The sequence below is a fragment of the Macaca fascicularis genome, chromosome 17, assembly GCF_037993035.2.
Source record: "Macaca fascicularis isolate 582-1 chromosome 17, T2T-MFA8v1.1".
NCBI classification, from domain to species: domain Eukaryota; kingdom Metazoa; phylum Chordata; class Mammalia; order Primates; family Cercopithecidae; genus Macaca; species Macaca fascicularis.
This window is the reverse complement of record NC_088391.1, coordinates 100,755,408-100,776,101: the sequence shown is the minus strand read 5'-3', so window position 1 is coordinate 100,776,101 and position 20,694 is coordinate 100,755,408. Positions and strand designations below refer to the sequence as shown.

Here is a 20,694-nt window from a genome sequence, read left to right as displayed (position 1 = left end):
AGACCTGCCTCAATTTCTGTCTCAAGGGTTCACGCTGTTGGTCCAGTGTTGTACCAGAGACAGTGTTGTTTCTATTTCCTCCCTCCCTTCCTTCCTTCCTCCCTTCCTGGACCTGCCTCGATTTCCATCTCAAGGGTTCTCATTGTTGGTCCAGTGTTGTATCAGCGAGGGGCCCGTGGGTGGCAGTATTGATAGCACCACAGCCCAGGGACACTTGTGCATATTTAACCCCAAATATGTGGCTTTCTTCTCTTCCATTAGGACTTCCGGGACCCATGGGGCCTCCAGGGCTTCCTGGGATTGATGGAGTTAAAGGTGACAAAGGAAATCCAGGCTGGCCAGGAGCACCCGGTGTCCCAGGGCCCAAGGGAGACCCTGGATTCCAGGGCATGCCTGTGAGTCATCGATTTGTAGATTTTTAGTTTTAAAGGAGTATTTTCTGGCCACAAGTATTCATATGTGTCTATGTGTGTATGTATTGTGTGTATGTATATATATATATGTGTGTGTGTGTGTGTGTGTGTTATACTCCCACATCCCCACTAAATCAGTTCTTTCTTTCTTTCTTGCCAGTAACCCACATCTTTATTGGCATCAGAGTAGGAAACTATTGTAACATTTTTTTTACAATCCAGTTTTCCAAGAACCATAAAAGGGAAATGTTATACTGCTGGAAATTATGGCTCAATGCCTAAATTTAAGACCTATTTACAAACTCAATGTAAAAAACAAGCCAGTGTTGTTTTGCAAAGAACAATTCTGTAAAACTAGCCCCGCCACCTCTTAGGATTGGCAGGAGTACTGGGAATTGCAGTTGAACAGTTCAAGTCATAAAAGATAACCAGCAATATCCCATCTTTCTTTACTGGCCTGATCCAGATACAGAGTCTAAGTGGTGACTTAGACAAGCCTTCAGAGGAGCACATCTCAGGGTGCAGTAAGCGACCAGCAGCCGTTTGTGTTTGCATGTGTGTGTGTGATGTTACTTTGGCTCTTTGCTGCACCTGAATATGTAGCCCTTCTTAGTGGTGGTCATGGATCTTTGGTTTGATTTTTAACTTAACCACATCCATGGCTAAAGGATTGTGTTTACACGGCTCGCTCATTCAAATAGCCGGATTAGCAGAGCTTTATTCTCTGTGTCTGTCTCTCTGTTTCCTCTCTCTGTCTTCATCTGTCTGTCTGTCTTTCTCTCTCTAACACACATTAGGAGAAAGAGAGAGTGCGTCAGGGGAGATCGGGAGCAGGAGGGATTTGAGACAGACCTCTGCAGTTACGTTGGAGCAAACGAGGTTCTTCTGTAAGTCAGCACATGTTCTCCCTTAAAGGGAGAATTTGAACTGCTCATCAGCAGCAGACATATCTTAGAGTCATCAGACTGCTTTCCCAAGGATGGACACAGAGTAGCTAAGCTTGCTAGGTGCAAAACAATCTGTGGCGCTGATTTACTTCTGAATCAGTCAGTTATGAAATGCTTATGAATAATTACACAGAACTGGCTAGAAGGAGTTGCAGTAGTCATGTTTCTCCACTCCCTGTCCTCAAAGCTGTGTGCATATCTCACAGTATAGCGAGTGTGTATGTGAATGTGTTTTCGGGCCCCTACTGCTATATTGCAGTTTTCCAGTCAAATATTCATGTATTCCCATTTTTATTCCTCAGTAACATAGAAATACACCCCATTCCCGGCTGGGCCTGGTAGCTCACGCCTGTAATCCTAGCACTTTGAGAGGCCGAGGTGGGCAGATCACCTGAGGTGAGGAGTTCGAGACCAGCCTGGCCAACATGGCAAAACCCTGTTTCTACTAAAAATACAAAAGTTAGCATGGTGGCTCATGCCTATAATCCCAGCCACTTGGAAGGCTGAAGCAGGAGAATTGCTTGAATGCAGGAGGCAGAGATTGAAGTAAGCCAAGATGGTGCCACTGCACTCCAGCCTGAGCGACAGAACAAGACTCTGTCTCAAAAAAAAAAAAAAAAAAATGTATCCCATTCCTGGTGCCAGTCAGTGTCTGTCTGTCTCTTTATATATACATATGTATAAATATGTCTTTGTATATATGTTTATGTACGTATATATTTGTTCATGTTATTTTGGTTTGACACTTTTAAAATAAGGCTAAGAAACAAATCTACGTAAGAAATAAAACAACTTGTTACATGTTGCTGTCCACAACTAGAGAAAGGAACGACTGTGTTGAAATGGAAAGAAAATGAGCCCATATTTTAAAATACAAGAATATTGCCATAGTGTAAAGGAAAATACTTGCTCTTTAGCATTTCTTAATTTTCTTTGTATATTTAAAATCAGTTTTCAGATAAGACATGAAACTAATTCTAAAGAAAACTGACTGCACTCGAGGGTTAAGCGGAAAGTTTTCAAAAAAGCTCGTTGGGTGGTGCTGGATGGCTGTGTTGCCATCACAGGTGTTGAGGGGCCCTGGCTCTGTCCATGGCATCGTGCTGGGAGCTGGAGGTGGCAAGGGTGGGACATTTGCCTGCTCCTCAGAGGCCTCCCTTGCGGATGGACAAGCAGAGGAGACACATGGGAGGGAAACAAACGCTTCTACTTTCCAGCTTCCCGATTGAGGCACATGCAGAGGTGGTGTTATTCTATCATTTAAGAAACCACAAGGCACCATTTGTTCACAAATGTGCTTAGCAAAACACTGAGGGGCTGTTTCAGTTCTCCAGCTAGCAGGTGACGGGACAGACTTAGCCTACATATCCTGAGCAATTTCCAACCTCCTCTTTGTGTGTCTAGGGCATTGGTGGCTCTCCAGGAATCACAGGCTCTAAGGGTGATATGGGGCCTCCAGGAGTTCCAGGATTTCAAGGTAAGACAGCACAGGTCTTGCTGCACAGCCTTTGCAGCAGGAGGTGCTGTGTGAAGAGCTTCCTAGCCTCGGGCACTTTAGCACCGATAGCACCGGTGCCATTACAGCGCGAGATACTGTTCTCTGAAAATTAAAAGCGGCATTTCTGTGTGGCAGCCCAATTTGTATAATCTTATGGATGCCAGTATAAAGACATTCTGGTTTTCTTATTAAGAATCAGTGGATCATTAACATCTCACTAAGAAGTCATGGATTTGGGCTATTCATTAATTTATTCATGTATTAAACACACATTTTTCGGGATGCTTACCAGCTCCCACTCACTGCAGTTTTTACTGCCGAGTCAGATACACATGAAAGGCGAATAAAACAGGTCTCAGCCTCAAGGTGTCTTGTGGTCCCACTGGGGACATGTGTGAATCACATCAGGACCAAAAACAGAGCCCTGTGCCCCTCCACTAGTTGGATCATTTGACAGTTTGCTGCATGTTTATAAAAATGTAGCTTCTGGGTTCTAGAAAAAAGAGTTTCATCAAAAGTTTTACACAGGCGACCAGAAATAATGCTGTTTTCTTCCTGGAAGATAAATTAGAAATTTGTTCACCGTCTATGTGTGTCTATGTGTGTATATGCATATATGTGTGTGTATGTGTGTGTGTGTATCTGTGTGCATATGTGTGTATATATGCATATATGTGTGTGTATGTGTGTGTATATCTGTGTGTATATGTGTGTATATATGCATATATGTGTGTGTGTGTATGTGTGTGTATATGTGTGTATACATGCATGCATAAGCAGCTGTGTGAATGTGTATATATGGGTAGGCATATATGAGTATATGTGTGTATATGCATTTATCTATACATTGGTGTACATGTATGTGTGTGCACTAGAGAGATATATACACACACATATTTGTATATCATTGGGAATTCTGTGCAAGACAATGTTTTCCCTCTGCTTAGGTCCAAAAGGTGTTCCTGGCCTCCAGGGAATTAAAGGTGATCAAGGCGATCAAGGTGTCCCGGGAGCTAAAGGTAGGAGAATTTGTTAATCTGTGAATACCTTACTGGTGCTTTGTGAGAATGTGAAAGCCAGGAATGCACAGAATTGAGGTGTTTGCTTTTTCATATGTAAAATGACTCAAAAATTATTCAAAACAGTTGATTGAGAATTCTTTGCAGCAAGTCAGGATTCCTGTAGTTGACATTTGAACCAGCAACTTGTCTGGAAGTAGAATCTGATAAATCCAGGACTGAGGGAACTCCAGGGGAGGGGTGGCTGAGGGTCTCGCTGACAGGCTCAGAATTCAAAAACTCCCCAAGGCTCTAAAGTTAACCTGAAATCAACCACTGAAAGTTATAATAGGAAAGAAAATCAATCTTGCACTTAGAGACGGAGCACATTCCTGCTACACAGCAACCAATTCTTCCTGGGAAAGGTGCTGTTGGCTTCTCCACCGGTGGGAGCCCACAGCATGAGGGGCGCTGAAAACCACAACATCATCTCAAAAGGGAATGGTTTAAGCACAGTATTCATCCTGCTTCCTCTCTGTAGAGCAGACCATATTTCTAGGGCATCATTTAATTTTCAAAACCATGTTTTGGGAGAGAGAATGAGAAACCACATGCCCTGAGACGTGGAACCCAAGGAAGGAGAGGGGAGGGAGGGTGCGTGGAAGGGGAGCGAGAGTTGAGGGTATTGGGCTGAAGACGGGGAGGCCGAGGGGTCCTCACACTTTGTGTGGTTCTTACCACACGCCGAGACCTGTCATGCAGAAGGATTAAGTTCATTCATCGCTCAAAGACGAGGACCAGCGTGATACTGTACAGTAAGGCAGGTTTCAGAGGAGTGTGGGAAAAACGTCCTAATCGCAGAGGGCACTCTCCGTGTCAGAAGCGGGGGCTGCCTGGGAAGAACAAGCTTCTCTCCCCACTGGGAGGGCTGGTGTGAGGCTGCAGGGCAGTGGTCAGGGGTCCCAGAGCCCAGAATGCGGTGGGAAGTTACACTGATGCCCCAGTGCCTTTGCCCGAGAGTTCAGGATTTCAGGTTAAATAACAAAGATGTGCAGATTGGACATGTTTTGTGAAGATCTGATTACTTGGGTTTTGATAATGACTTCACCTTTGAGAAGGATGTTCCATTTGGACAGCTTCACCTAGGACTCTCCTCCTACAGTTGTTTCCTCCCCAGTTGTGGGCAGTGAAATTGATCAATGCCTTCCCTATTCCCACAGGTCTCCCGGGTCCTCCTGGCCCCCCAGGTCCTTACGACATCATCAAAGGGGAGCCCGGGCTCCCTGGTCCTGAGGGCCCCGCAGGGCTGAAAGGGCTTCAGGGGCCTCCAGGCCCCAAAGGCCAGCAAGGTGAGAAAGCTTGGCCTGTGCAGGGTGGTATGGGGAGCCCAGAGGGGTGGTGGGCAGAGCTCCTCCTCACCCATGTATCTAAAATAAGTTTCTGGGTAATGATTATACACACACATACGAATATGAGTTTCTTAACCTCCCTTCAATGCATATCAAAACCTATGACATTTTTAAAGGGGCCTAAAAAAAATCCAGAAGAAAATCCAGGAAAAGCTAGAGGAACATATAACAACACATCCGTGTTCAGTTAGAAAAACATGGGCTCAAAGAACCAGATCATTACCTTCCCCCTCCTGCCTCCCGCTCCACATGGGGGTGGCAGGTAGCAATCTGGAATGGTAACGATCGGTGCTCTCCATCCATGCCTCCAGGAGCTCTGCCTGATTGGTACCGTCTGTACCATTCTCTGTTATTTCCCAAAACCTTAACCTAGCCTTCTGCTTATTTGAGCTAAACATCTCCTATTTTAAGAGCTACTTATAAGGAGTGGGTGGGAAGTAAAGGAGAATGAAAACATTTAAAGTTGAAAGGTAGCATCAATGAAAATTTAAAGATACTTAAGAATAAGCCGGCCAGGCTCACTGGGTCACACCTATGTAATGCCGGCAATTTGGGAGGCTGAGGTGGGAGGATCACTTGAGCCCAGGAGTTCAAGACCAGCCTCGGCAACATAGGGAGAGTCTATCTCTACAAAATAATAATAATAAAAAAAATTAGCCAGGGATGGTGATGCATGCCTGTAGTCCCAGCTACTCGGGAAGCTGAGGTAGGAGAGTCGCTTGAACCCAGGAGGTCGAGGCTGCAGTGAGCGGTGGTCACACCACTGCACTCCAGCCTAGGTGACAGAACGAGACCTTGTCTCAAAAAAAAAAAAAAAAAAAAAAAGAAGAAGAAAAAGAATAAGCTACGTACATGAAAACAAAAAACTGTCCGTGTCAGTATATCTTTGCCTAAAAATTGAGACCCCAGTATATGGCCGAGAGGGAAAGGCTTATCCAGTCTCCCATTCCCTCCACATCACCTGCCTTCTCCAAACCAATCTGCCAAACAGCGAGAAACCAGGGAGAACTCAGAACGAGGTGCCCAAACACACCCCCAGCTGAATATCCAGCTGCTTTTGCCAAGTCTGTACTCGGCTTTGTGGGAAGCAGCTCCTGTCTGTCCAAGAAAACGTTCTCGTCTGCATTGAGACTATGCTTGCCTCCTTGAATGCTGAAAAGGACATTTAAGAAGAGAAGAAAGAGATACAGCTTACTGCCATACGGGATCATAAATTATTTTTCCTCTGCCTCAGGTGTTACAGGATTGGTGGGTATACCTGGACCTCCAGGTATTCCTGGGTTCGACGGTGCCCCTGGCCAGAAAGGAGAGATGGGACCTACCGGGCCTACTGGTAGGTTGTGAGACTTCCAACCTAATTACCCTCGACCGGGATCTTTGGGACAGAAGCAGCAGACCCAGGCATGGGGGGGCTGCAAAATGAAGTTGGGTGTATTACTTGACAGATTTCCGAAGAAGTCTGTTTCTTAGAAGAAATAGGATCAAACAGAAGAGCTGAGGAAGTGTCCTTCTTTCTGTGTAGAGACAGATATTGATCAAAGCATACGCTTCCCAGATGTTGTTGAAAGGCAGCCAATAGTGGCGGCCCATGTGGTTTCCTAAGTGGGATGTGAGCTGCAGCTATGAAAATTCTATTTCAGCAAAGGACAAGGGAAAGTCGAAATGAGTATAATGCCATCTTTGGCCCAAAGGCATGGGATAAACTTGATCTCCTTCCTTAGGAGAAGGGACACTCGAGTGTTCCATGAAGGCTGTGATGCAGAAGGCTGAGGCTGCTGACTAACTGAACAAAGAGCTCAGCCCAGCTGACCTGCGCACAGTTTGGCACGTGGCACAGTTAGAGAGGGGACAGAAGCAGGCCTTGCCTGAGAGGTCCCCTACTGCTCCATTTCCACACGTAGGCTTTGGGCTGCTGTAGAAGAGAAAACGCCTTAAGATGAGGTTGTTTAATAATTCTGTGATAATCCTCCCCAACAGGAGCCCCACACTTCCATGTGAATGACATGCACAGAGTCACGTCATTCATTTTCATTTATTCATATGTCCATTTTCATATATGTCACATATTCATTGAACTGAATTGTTCAGGCATCTGCTCTGCACCAAGGACTGTGCGTATAAAAATGTTTTGAGGTGGCAGGTGAAAGAAGAAGTCAAGACACCACGAAGGAGGCAGGCGGCTGTATTTAGTTAGCCATGCATTCTTTTTAGACTTTTTTGGTAACATGAATAGGTAGGATACTTTGTGGAAATATAAAATATTGAAAACTCTTTGGAGCAAATGATTTTGAAAGCCTTCAGGGGAGCGTGTTTGCAATTAGAGAAACGAATTTGTCTCCTGTCTTCCAGGTCCAAGAGGATTTCCAGGTCCACCAGGCCCCGATGGGTTGCCAGGGTCCATGGGGCCGCCAGGCACCCCATCTGTTGATCACGGCTTCCTTGTGACCAGGCACAGTCAAACAATAGATGACCCACAGTGTCCTTCTGGGACCAAAATTCTTTACCATGGGTACTCTTTGCTCTACGTGCAAGGCAACGAACGGGCCCATGGCCAGGACTTGGGTAAGAAGCCTGCAGATCCACACATCCATTCAGTGTGGGTGTGTTGAGTGCCTTCGGTGCGCAGCGCTGGACTCGCCTCTGCTGCTGCACTGAGGGCAGTAGCCAGTGAAAAAGCAGCCCGGCCCCATTTCTCTCCATTGATTACAAATAATCAGTTCAACAGCTGCTGTGTTACTAATGGCAAGCCAAGAAATGTGGAGACTGAATGTTCAAAACTCTTTAAATTAATAAAACTTTAGATCTCATCTTCAAATTATCAAGTAGGATCAAGATTCCTGGAGTGCACTTAATATCTTGCATTAATGCAACTTAACCATTGCTCTTTGTAAAAAATGTCCACGTTATCCTGTCTGAAATTCTGTACGGCTACTGAGCTTTGAGCTCTGCTCCTCTAGTTTAGGTCAGCAGAAAGCTACATATCTGTCCTCATTATCTTAGTCTGCCCCAGATAACCTCCAGCAAACTGTGTTTTAATTTTCTCTACCTTTAACTTTTATCAGGGTTAGAATCAGCAAGCTGCTATAGAAAGAGCATCTCTGCATTTTCTGCAAAACTATTGTTAAAGACATTGCCCAATTTGTTACTGTCCATTGTATAATGAACCGTATGTTAAGTTCCTTCTAGAATTCAGCTTTAGGAAAAGGTTTCTTTGTGCTGGTAAACTGGTTTTGTTTCCTTTCATCAAAAATGTCCTACAGAATCCTTTATACATTTCCATTTCCGTGATTATGTTGATGACATGTTTTTGCTTGTTGTCCGGCTGAAATCTACTTTACATAGAGATAGATTGTGAATGATAAAGAAAACATCTCACATTGTCTTCTCGCTTGTCTAGGCACGGCCGGCAGCTGCCTGCGCAAGTTCAGCACAATGCCCTTCCTGTTCTGCAACATTAACAACGTGTGCAACTTTGCATCACGAAATGACTACTCATACTGGCTGTCCACCCCCGAGCCCATGCCCATGTCAATGGCACCCATCACGGGGGACAACATAAGACCCTTTATTAGTAGGTGAGTCGAGCATTTGTAGGAACAAATGCATAATTGAAGAGGAAAAGTGTATAGTCTGGACAAACGTATTTTTTCTATTTTTCTCCAAAACATTCAATCCATTGCCATTTAGTTTATTATTTGTGATATCTGAGTTTTGTAATGGAAATCAACCATAAAAATTACTTGACGTAAAAGTCAGTTGGCTGGGCGCAGTGGCTGGTGCCTGTAATTCCAGCACTTTGGGAGGCTGAGGCGAGAGGATCGCTTGAGCCCGGGAGTTCAAGACCAGCCTGGGCAACATGACGAGACTTCATCTCTCCAAAAAATACAAAAGTTAGCTGGGTGTGGTGGCGCGAGCCTATGCTTCCAGCTACGAGGGAGGCTGAGGAAGGATCCCTTAAGCCTGGGATGTTGGGGCTGTAGTGAGCTGAGACCACGCCACTGCACTCCAGCCTGAGCAACAGAGTGAGACCCTGTCTCAAAAAGCAAAAAAATAAAAAGTCAGTTATTGTGTTTTAAAATTATGGTGCAGAACCATGGTGAGATAATACCGGGCTTGCAGAGAGAATTTCTGTTTTACCTCCTCACTGTGCTGGTTAGCTTTCCTCCTACAAGTAAAGTGATGTCACTGGATTCTTCAGCCAGTGTTGGAACAGTGTTTCTCAATCTTTCTTTTTAAAAAAATAGTAACTTCCCCAAGGAGCCTTTGAAGACATTGTTTTCTGAATCATCCCTGCCCCTATGAATTTTTTTAGAAATTATTTTTAATTTTGGTAAAATGCACATAACGTAAAATTTACCATCTTAATAATTTTTCAGTGTGCAGTTCAGTGGCATTAAGTACATTTGCATTGTTGTTTAACCATCACCACCATCCGTCTCCAGAACTTTTTCATTTTCCCAAACTCAAACTGTCCCTATTAAACACTGACACCATATCCCTCCTCTGGTGACCCCAGTTTTACTTTCTGTCCCTGTGAATTTGACCCCTGTAGACACCTCATGTAAGTGGAATCATATGATATTTTGCCTTTTGTCAGTGGCCTATTTCACTCAGCATAATGTCCTCAAGGTTCATCTACATTATAGCGTGTGATAGGATTTCTTTCGTACTTAGGGCCAAATAATATTTTGTTGTGTGTAGGTGCCACGTTTTGTTGATCCATTCCTCTTGTCAATGGACACTTGGGTTTTGTCCACACCTCAGCTATTGCGAACAATGCTGCTATGAACATGGGTGTGAAAATATTTCTTTGAGAGCCTGCTTTTAATTTTTCTGGATGTATACCCAGAAGTAGAATTGTGGGATCATATGGTAATTCTATTTTTAGTTATTTGAGAAACCTCCATGCTGTTTTCCACAGTGGCCGCACCCTTTACATTCCTGCCACAGTGCACAGGGTTCCAGCTGCTCCACGTCCTCACCAGCACATGTCGTTTTCTGCCTTTTTGATAGTAGCCATCCCAATGGGTGTGAGGTGGCCCCTGTGAAATTGTAGTACCGCAGACATACTGTATATCTCCTCTGTTCGTGTGTTGTATGTCTATCTGTGCTTTATACATAAAATTATACAGATTTATACATTTAAAAATTATACAATAATACACACACTCCCAGTGCCACCAATTTTTGCTCCCTTGGGTGATATTGTACCCATTGAAAATGCATGTGTTTGGCTCAGCGATTTCCCTTAAGTGTTTATCCGCACTAATATCTGAAGTATGTTTTCAGACCCCAGGAGCCTCCCTGATAGGAAGTAAGATGGGAAACTGAAATTATTACGACTGAAAGTCACATGACTGTTCTCTCTTTGCCTCTTTCCGTCTAATTACAAGTTTATTGCTGGCCGGGTGCAGTGGCTCACGCCTGTAATCCCAGCACTTTGGGAGGCCACGGCAGGTGGATCACCTGAGATCAGGAGTTCGAGACCAGCCTGGCCAGCATGGTGAAATTCCATCTCTACTAAAAATACAAAAATTAGCTAGTTGTGGTGTTGCATGCCTGTAATCCCAGCTACTCGGGAGGCTGAGGCAGGAGAATCGCTTGAACATAGCAGGCGGAGGTTACAGCGAACCAGGATCGCACCATTGCACTCCAGCCTAGGTGACAAGAGCAAAACTCTGTCTCAAAAAAAAAAAAAAAAGCTTATTGCTTAGAAATACTCAGAAATAATAGGAAAGTGGCCAGTGAACAAATTCATTTGACTAAGAAGCTATTCTGTAATATTACTTTTTACGTATTAAGATAATAAATGATAAAAAAGATTAAAAGGTTTTTATATTCCCTTTAAAGAAATCGGCAGTCTTTGAATATGAAGAAAGATGTAGCAGTATCAGCTAAGAAGTGCCCTGCATTCAAGAGAAAAGGGAAAAGGAAAGCAGATGCTTGGAATCACTCCGGAGCTCCTGCACAGCTGCCCCAGGCTGTGCCTTTAGCCCAACTCCTTTCATTAGATGAACATGCCCTGTTTCGGGGAAGACTAGGGTTATGTGCCAGGCAGGTCCTGGCAGATCACAGTTTAGTGAGAGAGCTATGTCACGTGGGACCATGGACCAGAGGGCTGGAAGGCGCCTCCTATGTGGGAAAATCTTAGATCTTTGATCCCCTTACATTAAGCTATCTACTGACCATTTTGTTAGATTTTTTTTTTTGAACTATGAGAAAACTTATTTTATTGATGTTAAAATGGAGAATATCATTCATGACACTTCCTGAATGGCGCTTTTCAGAATGCAGGCAATACTTCACCTGTGCAAGTGGCTGCCAGATACTGACTGTTTTGAGACTTTTCTTGCTCAGAACCATGCCTGATAACTAGAAGGAAAAGTAACAACTTTTGTGGGTTTCTCTTTTTAGCTTCCTTTACTCAACAGGTAGAAAAAGACTGTTCATTGGTATGTTTCCTATTTACTTTCTTGACGTTAACATTTGACCTTGATTCCGAGCTCCTTCACAGGAGCTCTGGCATGCCTTGGTGGTATTCCAAAAACAGGTCTCAGAGAAGCTGCGTGTCTGAGACCGGCATTGCTCTGATGCATTCCTTTCAGTAAAACAGCCCTGGTCTGTGGGCACCAAGAGTCTGAGGTTTCTGTATGTTTTAATCCTCAGACGGGCTTGTAAAACCAACTTGGAGCTGCTAAACCTTAGAGTCTACGCAAGGGGCACGGCCTTTCCCACTTCATGTGTAATTGGACCAGAAAGTCCTGGAATGTCCCAGGACTTTACATTTCCAGATTTTTACGTCTGTTAGTTGACATCTCGAAGCTCAGCAGGAAGAGACCTTCCCAGGCGTGTACTTGAAGCCGCTGCCTTTGCATCAAGTCTGCCTCTACTTCCCTGTTGTAGAGAGGCTGCCCCTTTGTCCCTGTCTCTGAGCAGGCAGGTTTCCATGGTTACTGAACTTAGTGGTTTCCCACGACTTCTCAGGACTTACAGGTTCCTTCCTTCCCAGGTCTTCCCTTTAGGGAGGTCTGAAAGCTAAATTTTAGAAACAGCAAATGACACAAAAGCCTTCATTTTCAGCAGAAAAGGTGGCAGTTCCACTGCTTTCATCCTGATAGCAGGGCACCATTTTCTAAGTGCTTTCTGGCTTTCTGCAGACAAGACTCACGAGATAAATACTGATTGCTAATTGCTCTGATGAAAAGACCACTGGATTGAGAGCAAGGAGAAGCGCATTTTAGTTCTGTCTTGGACACAACTAACCCTGGCCTTAGTTTCTTCATATGCAATATGGAGAATGTGGCCATGTGAATTTTAAGGAATCACACAGCTCTTTAAGCCTGCAGTGGGGCAGGACCACCCTCTCTATGGACCCTTGAAGCCCTCAGCCCAGAGACCGTCTGAAAAAGACAAAACGCTTCGCTCCAGGCTGTATTTCTAGGTCTCGTGTCTAGCAAACAGATGGTGGCAGATGTATGAGGCCAATTTCAGTCACTGTTGTTTAAGTGAACCTTTTAATTCATCTGCATTTGGGTGAATAAAATAGAAAATTGCACACACCACACATACACACACGCACACACACACATGTCCATGGAAAATCAAATGACTCATTCAGCCCTATTCCCCCTTCTGATCCACTTTCATGCAAATGTCCCAATATAACTAGGTGTAATTATTAACACCGTTTATAGTCATTTATCAGCATTGTTAACACTCTGTTCATTTTGTGACTCGAATGTAATTATTCACTGTTGGTGTTTAATTTTTTTTTTTTTAAACAAAGCATTATCCCACCATCAAGGGTTCCCTTCATTGAAAGGGTCTTAGTCAGAGCACTGTGCTGTGTTAATTTATTTCTGGTGCAGTCCCAAGCCTGAGCTGAATCAGCCTGGCTTGGGGGGCATCCTGTCCTTGGGAGGGTCCTCTGCCGGTCACTTCAGCTGCAGTGGATACTGATGGCCTCAGACCTTGGACAGCTGAGCCAAGGGGGCAGACCAGAAAACAAGTTTCCCGCAAGAGGCCCACGTGGACATGCAGCCTCAAGTTCATTAAAGCATGCATTATTTGTCTTAGTTACTCAACTCACTAAGTGCATTTCTTATACTAAAGATTATTCATAGCTTCAAACAAACTGTTGCATTCCAAAAGGAGTAGCTCTTGGATTTCACCAGCATTTTTTCTGAAGCATTTATTGTGCTTGTGGAAATACATACTCATTGTCGAAAGATTGGAAAACACTCAAATGCCCGAAGAAGAAAAGCCGCCTGTAACCCCAGCCCCTCCGGGAGAGCCACTGTTAGAGCTTTGCCTTCCTATTTTTCCCTTCTACAAGACAGACAGTTAAATAACTCGTGTTGGATCTATTTTTTAAACAATTTTTTAGAGGCAGGTCTCGCTTTGTTGCCCGGGTCAGAGAGCAGTGGCACACAGGCAGGCCAAACATAGCTCCCTGCAGCCTTGAACTCCTGGCCTCAGGCAGTTCTTCTGCCTCAGCCTCCCTAGTAGCCGGGAGTACAGGCCTGTGTCCTGCTCTAATTTTTTCTTCTTTTTTTGAGATGGAGTTTCACTCTTGTTGCCCAGGCTGGAGTGCATTGACACGATCTCAGCTCACTGCAACCTCCACCTCCCAGGTTCAAGCGATTCTCCTGCCTCAGCCTCCTGAGTAGCTGGGATTACAGGCATGTGCCACCACACCCAGCTAATCTTTTGTATTTTTAGTAGAGACAGGGTTTCTCCATGTTGGTCAGGCTGGACTTGAACTCCTGACCTCAGATGATTCGCCTGCCTTGGCCTCCGAAAGTGCTGGGATTATAGACATGAGCCACCGCACCCGGGCATCCTGCTCTATTTTTGAATTGAATGTTTTAATCCTGAGATAGGCTTATAAAACCAACAGGGAGGTGCTAAACCTCAGAGTCTAAGCAATGGGCACGTTTCCCACTTAATACGTAATTGGACCAGAAAGACTGAGTGAGGGCGTTGAGTGTTGGTCATGGGGCAGTGCATGGAGGGCGGCCTCTGCCCTGTGCCCTGCTGTGCTGAGTGTCTCTGCTCCACTTCCAGGTGTGCTGTGTGTGAGGCGCCCGCCATGGTGATGGCCGTGCACAGTCAGACCATTCAGATCCCACCGTGCCCCAGCGGGTGGTCCTCGCTGTGGATCGGCTACTCTTTTGTGATGGTAAGTGTCTGGGGAGACGCTGTGTATCCTGGGAAGAGCCCCACTTTCACCCCATAGTCGCCTCTGTCTGCTGCCTCCACACCTTGGGGTTCTCTGCATCTCGCTGCTTAAGCCCCTCCTTCTTCCTCCAACCGTCCCCTTCCAAAGCATGCCTGGAAGCCTGGCCTGCTCTGCCTGGTGACAGCAGGGGTCTCCAGCACCAGCCAGAACACTCCTCTGCTCAGAGCCAGGGTAGCTGGGATGAGCATCTTCCTGGAAATGCAGGCCCAAGCCTCTGCTTCCCTGTGGCTGCTCCACTCAGGTGCTCTACAGCTCTGTTCCAGCACCAGCAATATGAACAGCTTCTCTATACAACCTGCTTCTCCATACAACCAGCTTCTCTCTATGAGCAGCTTCTCCATATGACCAGCTTCTCTACATGACCACCTTCTCTATGCAAACAGCTTCTGTATATGACCAGTTTCTCCATATGAGCAGCTTCTCTATATAACCAGCTTCTCTACACAAGGTTGAGGCCTCTTTCAGGGGAAGGAGGAAGAGAGCCTGCACATAGGGAGTACACATTCTACTACAACACGAACGAGCTGGAAAGCAGAAGCTTGAGTTAGGGAGAGAACACCCGAGGGCTGGCTGTGGCCTCCACGAAGGCTCTCCTGGGCCGGTGCCGCCTGGGACCCTTCCCACGGGGCAAGGACTGCTCTCCTAGCCGCAGGGCTTCCCTTCCCCACAAAAGTCAATTGAAACGGAAAACAAGGCCCCTGTTTGATACGCTCATTGTAGCTTGTTTTATTCTGTTACCTCAGTTGGCAGTATTGATTAAATATATACAAGTCGTGAACTTGTAAGATCAGAGTTATCCCGGAATTTGCCAATTCCCAGTAAACGACTCTACACACACATCTGCATCATCACTGGAAGTCCTAGTCCCATCTTCACACTGTCAGGAATGGGCGAGTTGTACATTTGACCCACAGATGAACATTATTTATCATCTGACTGACAGGGAACAGGGCTTCATAGCTATTTTCTTCTGTAAATTATTCCAATTGTAGACAAAATTGGCAGGAAAACATTTTTTTTTAATGTTTGAGTGAGGACGCTGAGCGAAGATAACGAGAAAACTGATGGGTGGTGTGGCGTCTGCCCTGCGCCCCAGCCATGTGGAGGGTCTCTGCTCCACCTTCCGGACGTGCTGTGTGCGAGGTGCCCACCATTGCGATTTCCTTCTACTGGATTTTTCTTGTGCTTTTCTACGCATTTTTCCAAGTGTAGAAAAAGTTGACAGGAAAGCAGTTTTTAAAATGTTTGTGCACATATGCAAGTTTGATTGTATGATTTGCTGGGTTGATTGTACTACAGTTAGACTCTTCACGTTGCAGCACCACCACCAGATTAACAGGTTGTTCCAATAATTTGAAGTGCTGCATTGTAACTACTTTATCGAGAGAGCCAAAAAGGTTGAACATGCAGTATAGAGAAATCGGGACACTAACAATGATATAAGCATGCCATTTTCATTAAAAGGTAGATTGGATTTGCCACTCCATAATTATAAGAAATACTGAGTGGAATCTCGGTGTGTCAGGGAAAGTCCGGAGTTGCATTGAGGAACCACGGGAAAGCCGTTGTCACCCCAAACCCTTGTCCGGGTGTCACAAAGACCTGAAACAGTGATTGCCCATAATTTCTCGAAATCAGGAGCAAACAAGAATAATGACGTTCTAGAGAACAGTGTCTCCCAGCACCTCCTCTGAGTTCTCAGGACGATGGCTCTGGTCTGGAAGTCCCTGTCCTTGCCTCTGCTCTGCCTTCAAGCTGTGTGATCCTGGTCAGATCCCAGACTGTCCCCATCTGGGAATCAGTGGAGTTAGCCTTATCCTCAAAGGTCCCTTGTGTCTCCAGAATTCCAGAGTTCACATTTCCCATACCTGAAATAATAGTCATGGGGATCTGTCGTAATGTCTTAGTCAAGGTTGTATGTCATTCATTTTAAGGTCTTGATTTCTGAGTACAGGAAGGTCCTACTTAAACCTGCTAGACCAAAATGCAATTTGATAAAGTTATAGTAGTCGCTATTTTTTTCTCTTACTCTTGTTTTTCTCTCTTTTTAAAGAAAAAAAAAATTGAATGATTATTCTTTACCTTAAGATAAATAGCCTCTAATATAGCAAATACAGGAATGCATTTGTAAAATCTGATTCCACATCCGTTGTTTGCAACATTATTTGAACATTTTGGCTGTTGTCTCATGCCCCACGTTAGAATGGGTTGGAGTGTTTCAAATCTAATACATAGTGAGCTCTTCTTTAAACTCTAATAAAGCTGGGCTGGTCATCTATTTGGGGAGCAGCCGTTAGAAGATCCCTGGGGCCATGTTGAGCACTATGGGGCCCCAGCCATGCAGGCACTGGCTTGGCGGCCAGCCCGAGAATTTGGGCACAGAGTGTGTCTTGTGGTGACCACATGAGGCTGCAGTGTGTGGCTTTCCAGAGGGAACACCCTGGCGCCTTCCTGGGAAGGGTCGATCTCTCCCGGTGTTTGAGGAGGGAACCTCTGACTCACGGCTTGTCTGTTCCGCAGCACACCAGCGCTGGTGCAGAAGGCTCTGGCCAAGCCCTGGCATCCCCTGGCTCCTGTCTGGAGGAGTTTAGAAGTGCGCCATTCATTGAGTGTCACGGCCGTGGGACCTGTAATTACTACGCAAATGCTTACAGCTTTTGGCTCGCCACCATAGAGAGGAGCGAGATGTTCAAGTAAGTGGGAGCGCTGCTTTTTGGCAGGGTGCTGGCCCCTTTGTGACTTTATTTTTTAATCATCCACGATCCATAACATCTTCCAAAGCAAAGTCTCGAAGAACAAATGTAACGAACATTTGATGCTGTTCGACATGGGCAGATCACCGAGACGATTTTCAAAGGCAGACCTTGAGTCATAGGTTTAATTTTTTCATAAACTGAAGAACCGTGAAAGAAAAAGGTCACTTTCCATTTTTTCTAGGTGAATGTACTAAAATGTAATTAAAGCAACTGAAATCTCCAAACAGAGCATGTTTGAAATACAGTATATTTAATAATCCCAGGAAAAAGAAGTGAGCAGCATTCATTTTCATGCCATTTATAACACCGATCGTAATGTACACTTGGTGTAAGTTCTGAGTGACTTCACAAGGTATTTTTTTAGACTTGTGCAAATAAAAATTCATTTCAGCACAAATTCAGCTGAAATTGAGAGGGAAGACCCTTCCTTCCTTTTCCATTACCAAAATCTCACCTTTAAAATGACTGTCCCAAGTGGCTACTAACCTTGCTGGAGTTGACTGGGAGCCGGGCCGGTCCCCGAAGGCCAGGAGCGCATAATGAATCCTCTATCCAGAGCCCCAGCTGCAGCCCTGCTGGAGCCAGTGCAGGAGGCTGACAGACCTGGCACAGCTGCTTACTGTTCGTTTCCAAAACAAGTGCTTCTCACCCCTGGAGATAAGCCTTTCGTCTTCACCTTTTTGGAGAGAATCATATGGAACTCTGCTGTGATCCTGTCTCTTTCTAGCTTAGATAGTAAGAGACAGAATGACATACTCACTCCTCTAATTCGTTACTCATCCAAAAAGTGCCGCGTGCCTAACTGGTGGTTTATTGGAGCCTTTCAAGGCACTGGAAACTTGACATCAATGCTGCAGATAGAGTTTAGCCATTCACTACCAAAATGAGCACGCTTTGTTCATGCCTCAGCCCCTGCAGTGTCCTCTTATAGGGTTGATAGTTAATGATGGGTTTTGTTTTTTTTTTAACCAGCAGCCTGATACAATAAACTAAAATGTTTTCCCAAAGCAAATTAGGTAAGATCCCATTAATTTACATAATAAACTTGAGGGTACTGGAATTTGCACCGAAAGTTGCTAAAACAAGCAGCCTCAATTTTAGGATGAGGCATTCTCATAAATGGCTACTTTAATTTAATTTTATTTTTTTAAAATTTTAATAGAATTTTCTCAGTACCAATTTTAGTTCAGATTTTACCTTTTCAACAATCAAAATAATGCAGAGTTTCTAAGCTTGAGAAACATTTGGGACATTAAATGTCTTTCCCTCTTTTTGGCCTCAAAGCAGACCACAGAAATCCTTCAAAAGTTATAAAAGTATTTTGAGGTCTAGGGAATTACTCCAGATTTATTACTCATCACATCATTCCACAAATATTTAGTGAACACTTACTGTGTGTGTAAAGTGTTGCAGAGAAGAATAATATCTTCTTCTTACCTTGGAGGAGTTTATGATCTAATGGAGGAGAAAGGACCAAAAGTGAAATTGTAGTACAAGGAGGCAGGTGGCACAGAGGGGAATGGCGAAGGCTTCGGAGCCAGACCGATGTGGCGGGACTTCAGCTCTACCCTTAGGGGCTGTGGGCACTGGGGCAGGTGTTAGGGCCTGGGTGTGCAGATGGTAGGTAACCCTCAGTGTTCTGTGTGCCCTGCACCCAGCACATGCCTGCTCATGGTAAGGTGGACAGCAGTCACTGGGTGGTACCAGGTTGGGGCCTGATGCCAGGGGCTGGGCCGACCCCTTAGACATTTCTGAGCAGGGCAGGACTGCCATGTTTCTGATGTGTTGTGAAATGATGGCCAGTGGTCTGTCTCTGTGTTGTATTTTAGGAAGCCCACGCCGTCCACCTTGAAGGCAGGGGAGCTGCGCACGCACGTCAGCCGCTGCCAAGTCTGTATGAGAAGAACATAATGAAGCCTGAGTCAGCTAATGTCACAACATGGTGCTACTTCTTCTTCTTTTTGTTAACAGCAACGAACCCTAGAAATATATCCTGTGTACCTCACTGTCCAGTATGAAAACCGTAAAGTGCCTTATAGGAATTTGCGTAACTAACACACCCTGCTTCATTGACCTCTACTTGCTGAAGGAGAAAAAGACAGCGATAAGCTTTCAATAGTGGCATACCAAATGGCACTTTTGATGAAATAAAATATCAATATTTTCTGCAATCCAATGCACTGATGTGTGAAGTGAGAACTCCATCAGAAAACCAAAGGGTGCTAGGAGGTGTGGGTGCCTTCCATACTGTTTGCCCATTTTCATTCTTGTATTATAATTAATTTTCTACCCCCAGAGATAAATGTTTGTTTATATCACTGTCTAGCTGTTTCAAAATTTAGGTCCCTTGGTCTGTACAAATAATAGCAATGTAAAAATGGTTTTTTGAACCTCCAAATGGAATTACAGACTCAGTAGCCATATCTTCCAACCCCCAAATATAAACTTCTGTCTTTCTGCTATGTGTGGTACTATGCAGCTGCTTTTGCAGAAATCACAATTTTCCTGTGGAATAAAGATGGTCCAAAAATAGTCAAAAATTAAATATATATATATATATTAGTAATTTATATAGATGTCAGCAATTAGGCAGATCAAGGTTTAGTTGGACTTCCACTGTTAAAATAAAGCTTACATAGTTTTTTTCCTTTGAAAGACTGTGCTGTCCTTTAACATAGGTTTATAAAGACTAGGATATTGAATGTGAAACATCCGTTTTCATTGTTCACTTCTAAACCAAAAATTATGTATTGCCAAAACCAAGCCCAGGTTCATGAATATGGTGTCTATTATAGTGAAACATGTACTTTGAGCTTATTGTTTTTATTCTGTATTAAATATTTTCAGGGTTTTAAACACTAATCACAAACTGAATGACTTGACTTCAAAAGCAGCAACCTTAAAGGCCGTCATTTCATTAGTATTCCTCATTCTGCATCCCTGCTTGACAAACAGCTCTGTTGAATCACAGTATCAGTATTTTCACACATAAGCACATTGGGGCCATTTCCGTGGTTTGTCACGAGCTGTGTTCACAGACCTCAGCAGGGCATCGCATGGACCGCAGGAGGGCAGATTCGGACCACTAGGCCTGAAATGACAGTTCACTAAAAGTCTCCAAAACATTTTTAAGACTACTAAGGCCTTTTATGTAATTTCTTTAAATGTGTATTTCTTAAGAATTCAAATTTGTAATAAAACTATTTGTATAAAAATTAAGCTTTTATTAATTTGTTGCTAGTATTGCCACAGACGCATTAAAAGAAACTTACTGCACAAGCTGCTAATAAATTTGTAAGCTTTGCATACCTTAGATCATTTTCATTTTGCACTTCTTCCAAATGAGAGTCACAGACTGGGGGTGATTTATAGTGACTACAACAAGGAAAAAAAGATTGGTGTTCTCCATCTCTTCCTCTTTCATCGCCTCCT

At 44.3% G+C, this 20,694-nt stretch overlaps 1 protein-coding gene across 1 annotated transcript in view; it reads left to right on the top strand.

Moving 5' to 3' along the window:
* The window catches only part of COL4A1 (collagen type IV alpha 1 chain), a 152,585-nt gene extending 132,108 nt beyond the window's left edge, over window positions 1-20,477 (top strand). Inside the window, exons 43-52 of the mRNA XM_045377065.3 lie at window positions 262-395; window positions 2,765-2,837; window positions 3,806-3,877; window positions 5,077-5,205; window positions 6,500-6,598; window positions 7,615-7,827; window positions 8,663-8,840; window positions 14,332-14,446; window positions 17,027-17,199; window positions 19,092-20,477. Coding sequence (XP_045233000.2) covers window positions 262-395; window positions 2,765-2,837; window positions 3,806-3,877; window positions 5,077-5,205; window positions 6,500-6,598; window positions 7,615-7,827; window positions 8,663-8,840; window positions 14,332-14,446; window positions 17,027-17,199; window positions 19,092-19,173 — 1,268 coding nt within the window. The 3' untranslated portion in view covers window positions 19,174-20,477. The remainder of the gene's footprint in view (window positions 1-261; window positions 396-2,764; window positions 2,838-3,805; window positions 3,878-5,076; window positions 5,206-6,499; window positions 6,599-7,614; window positions 7,828-8,662; window positions 8,841-14,331; window positions 14,447-17,026; window positions 17,200-19,091) is intronic.
* The last annotated feature ends 217 nt before the right edge of the window (window positions 20,478-20,694 follow it).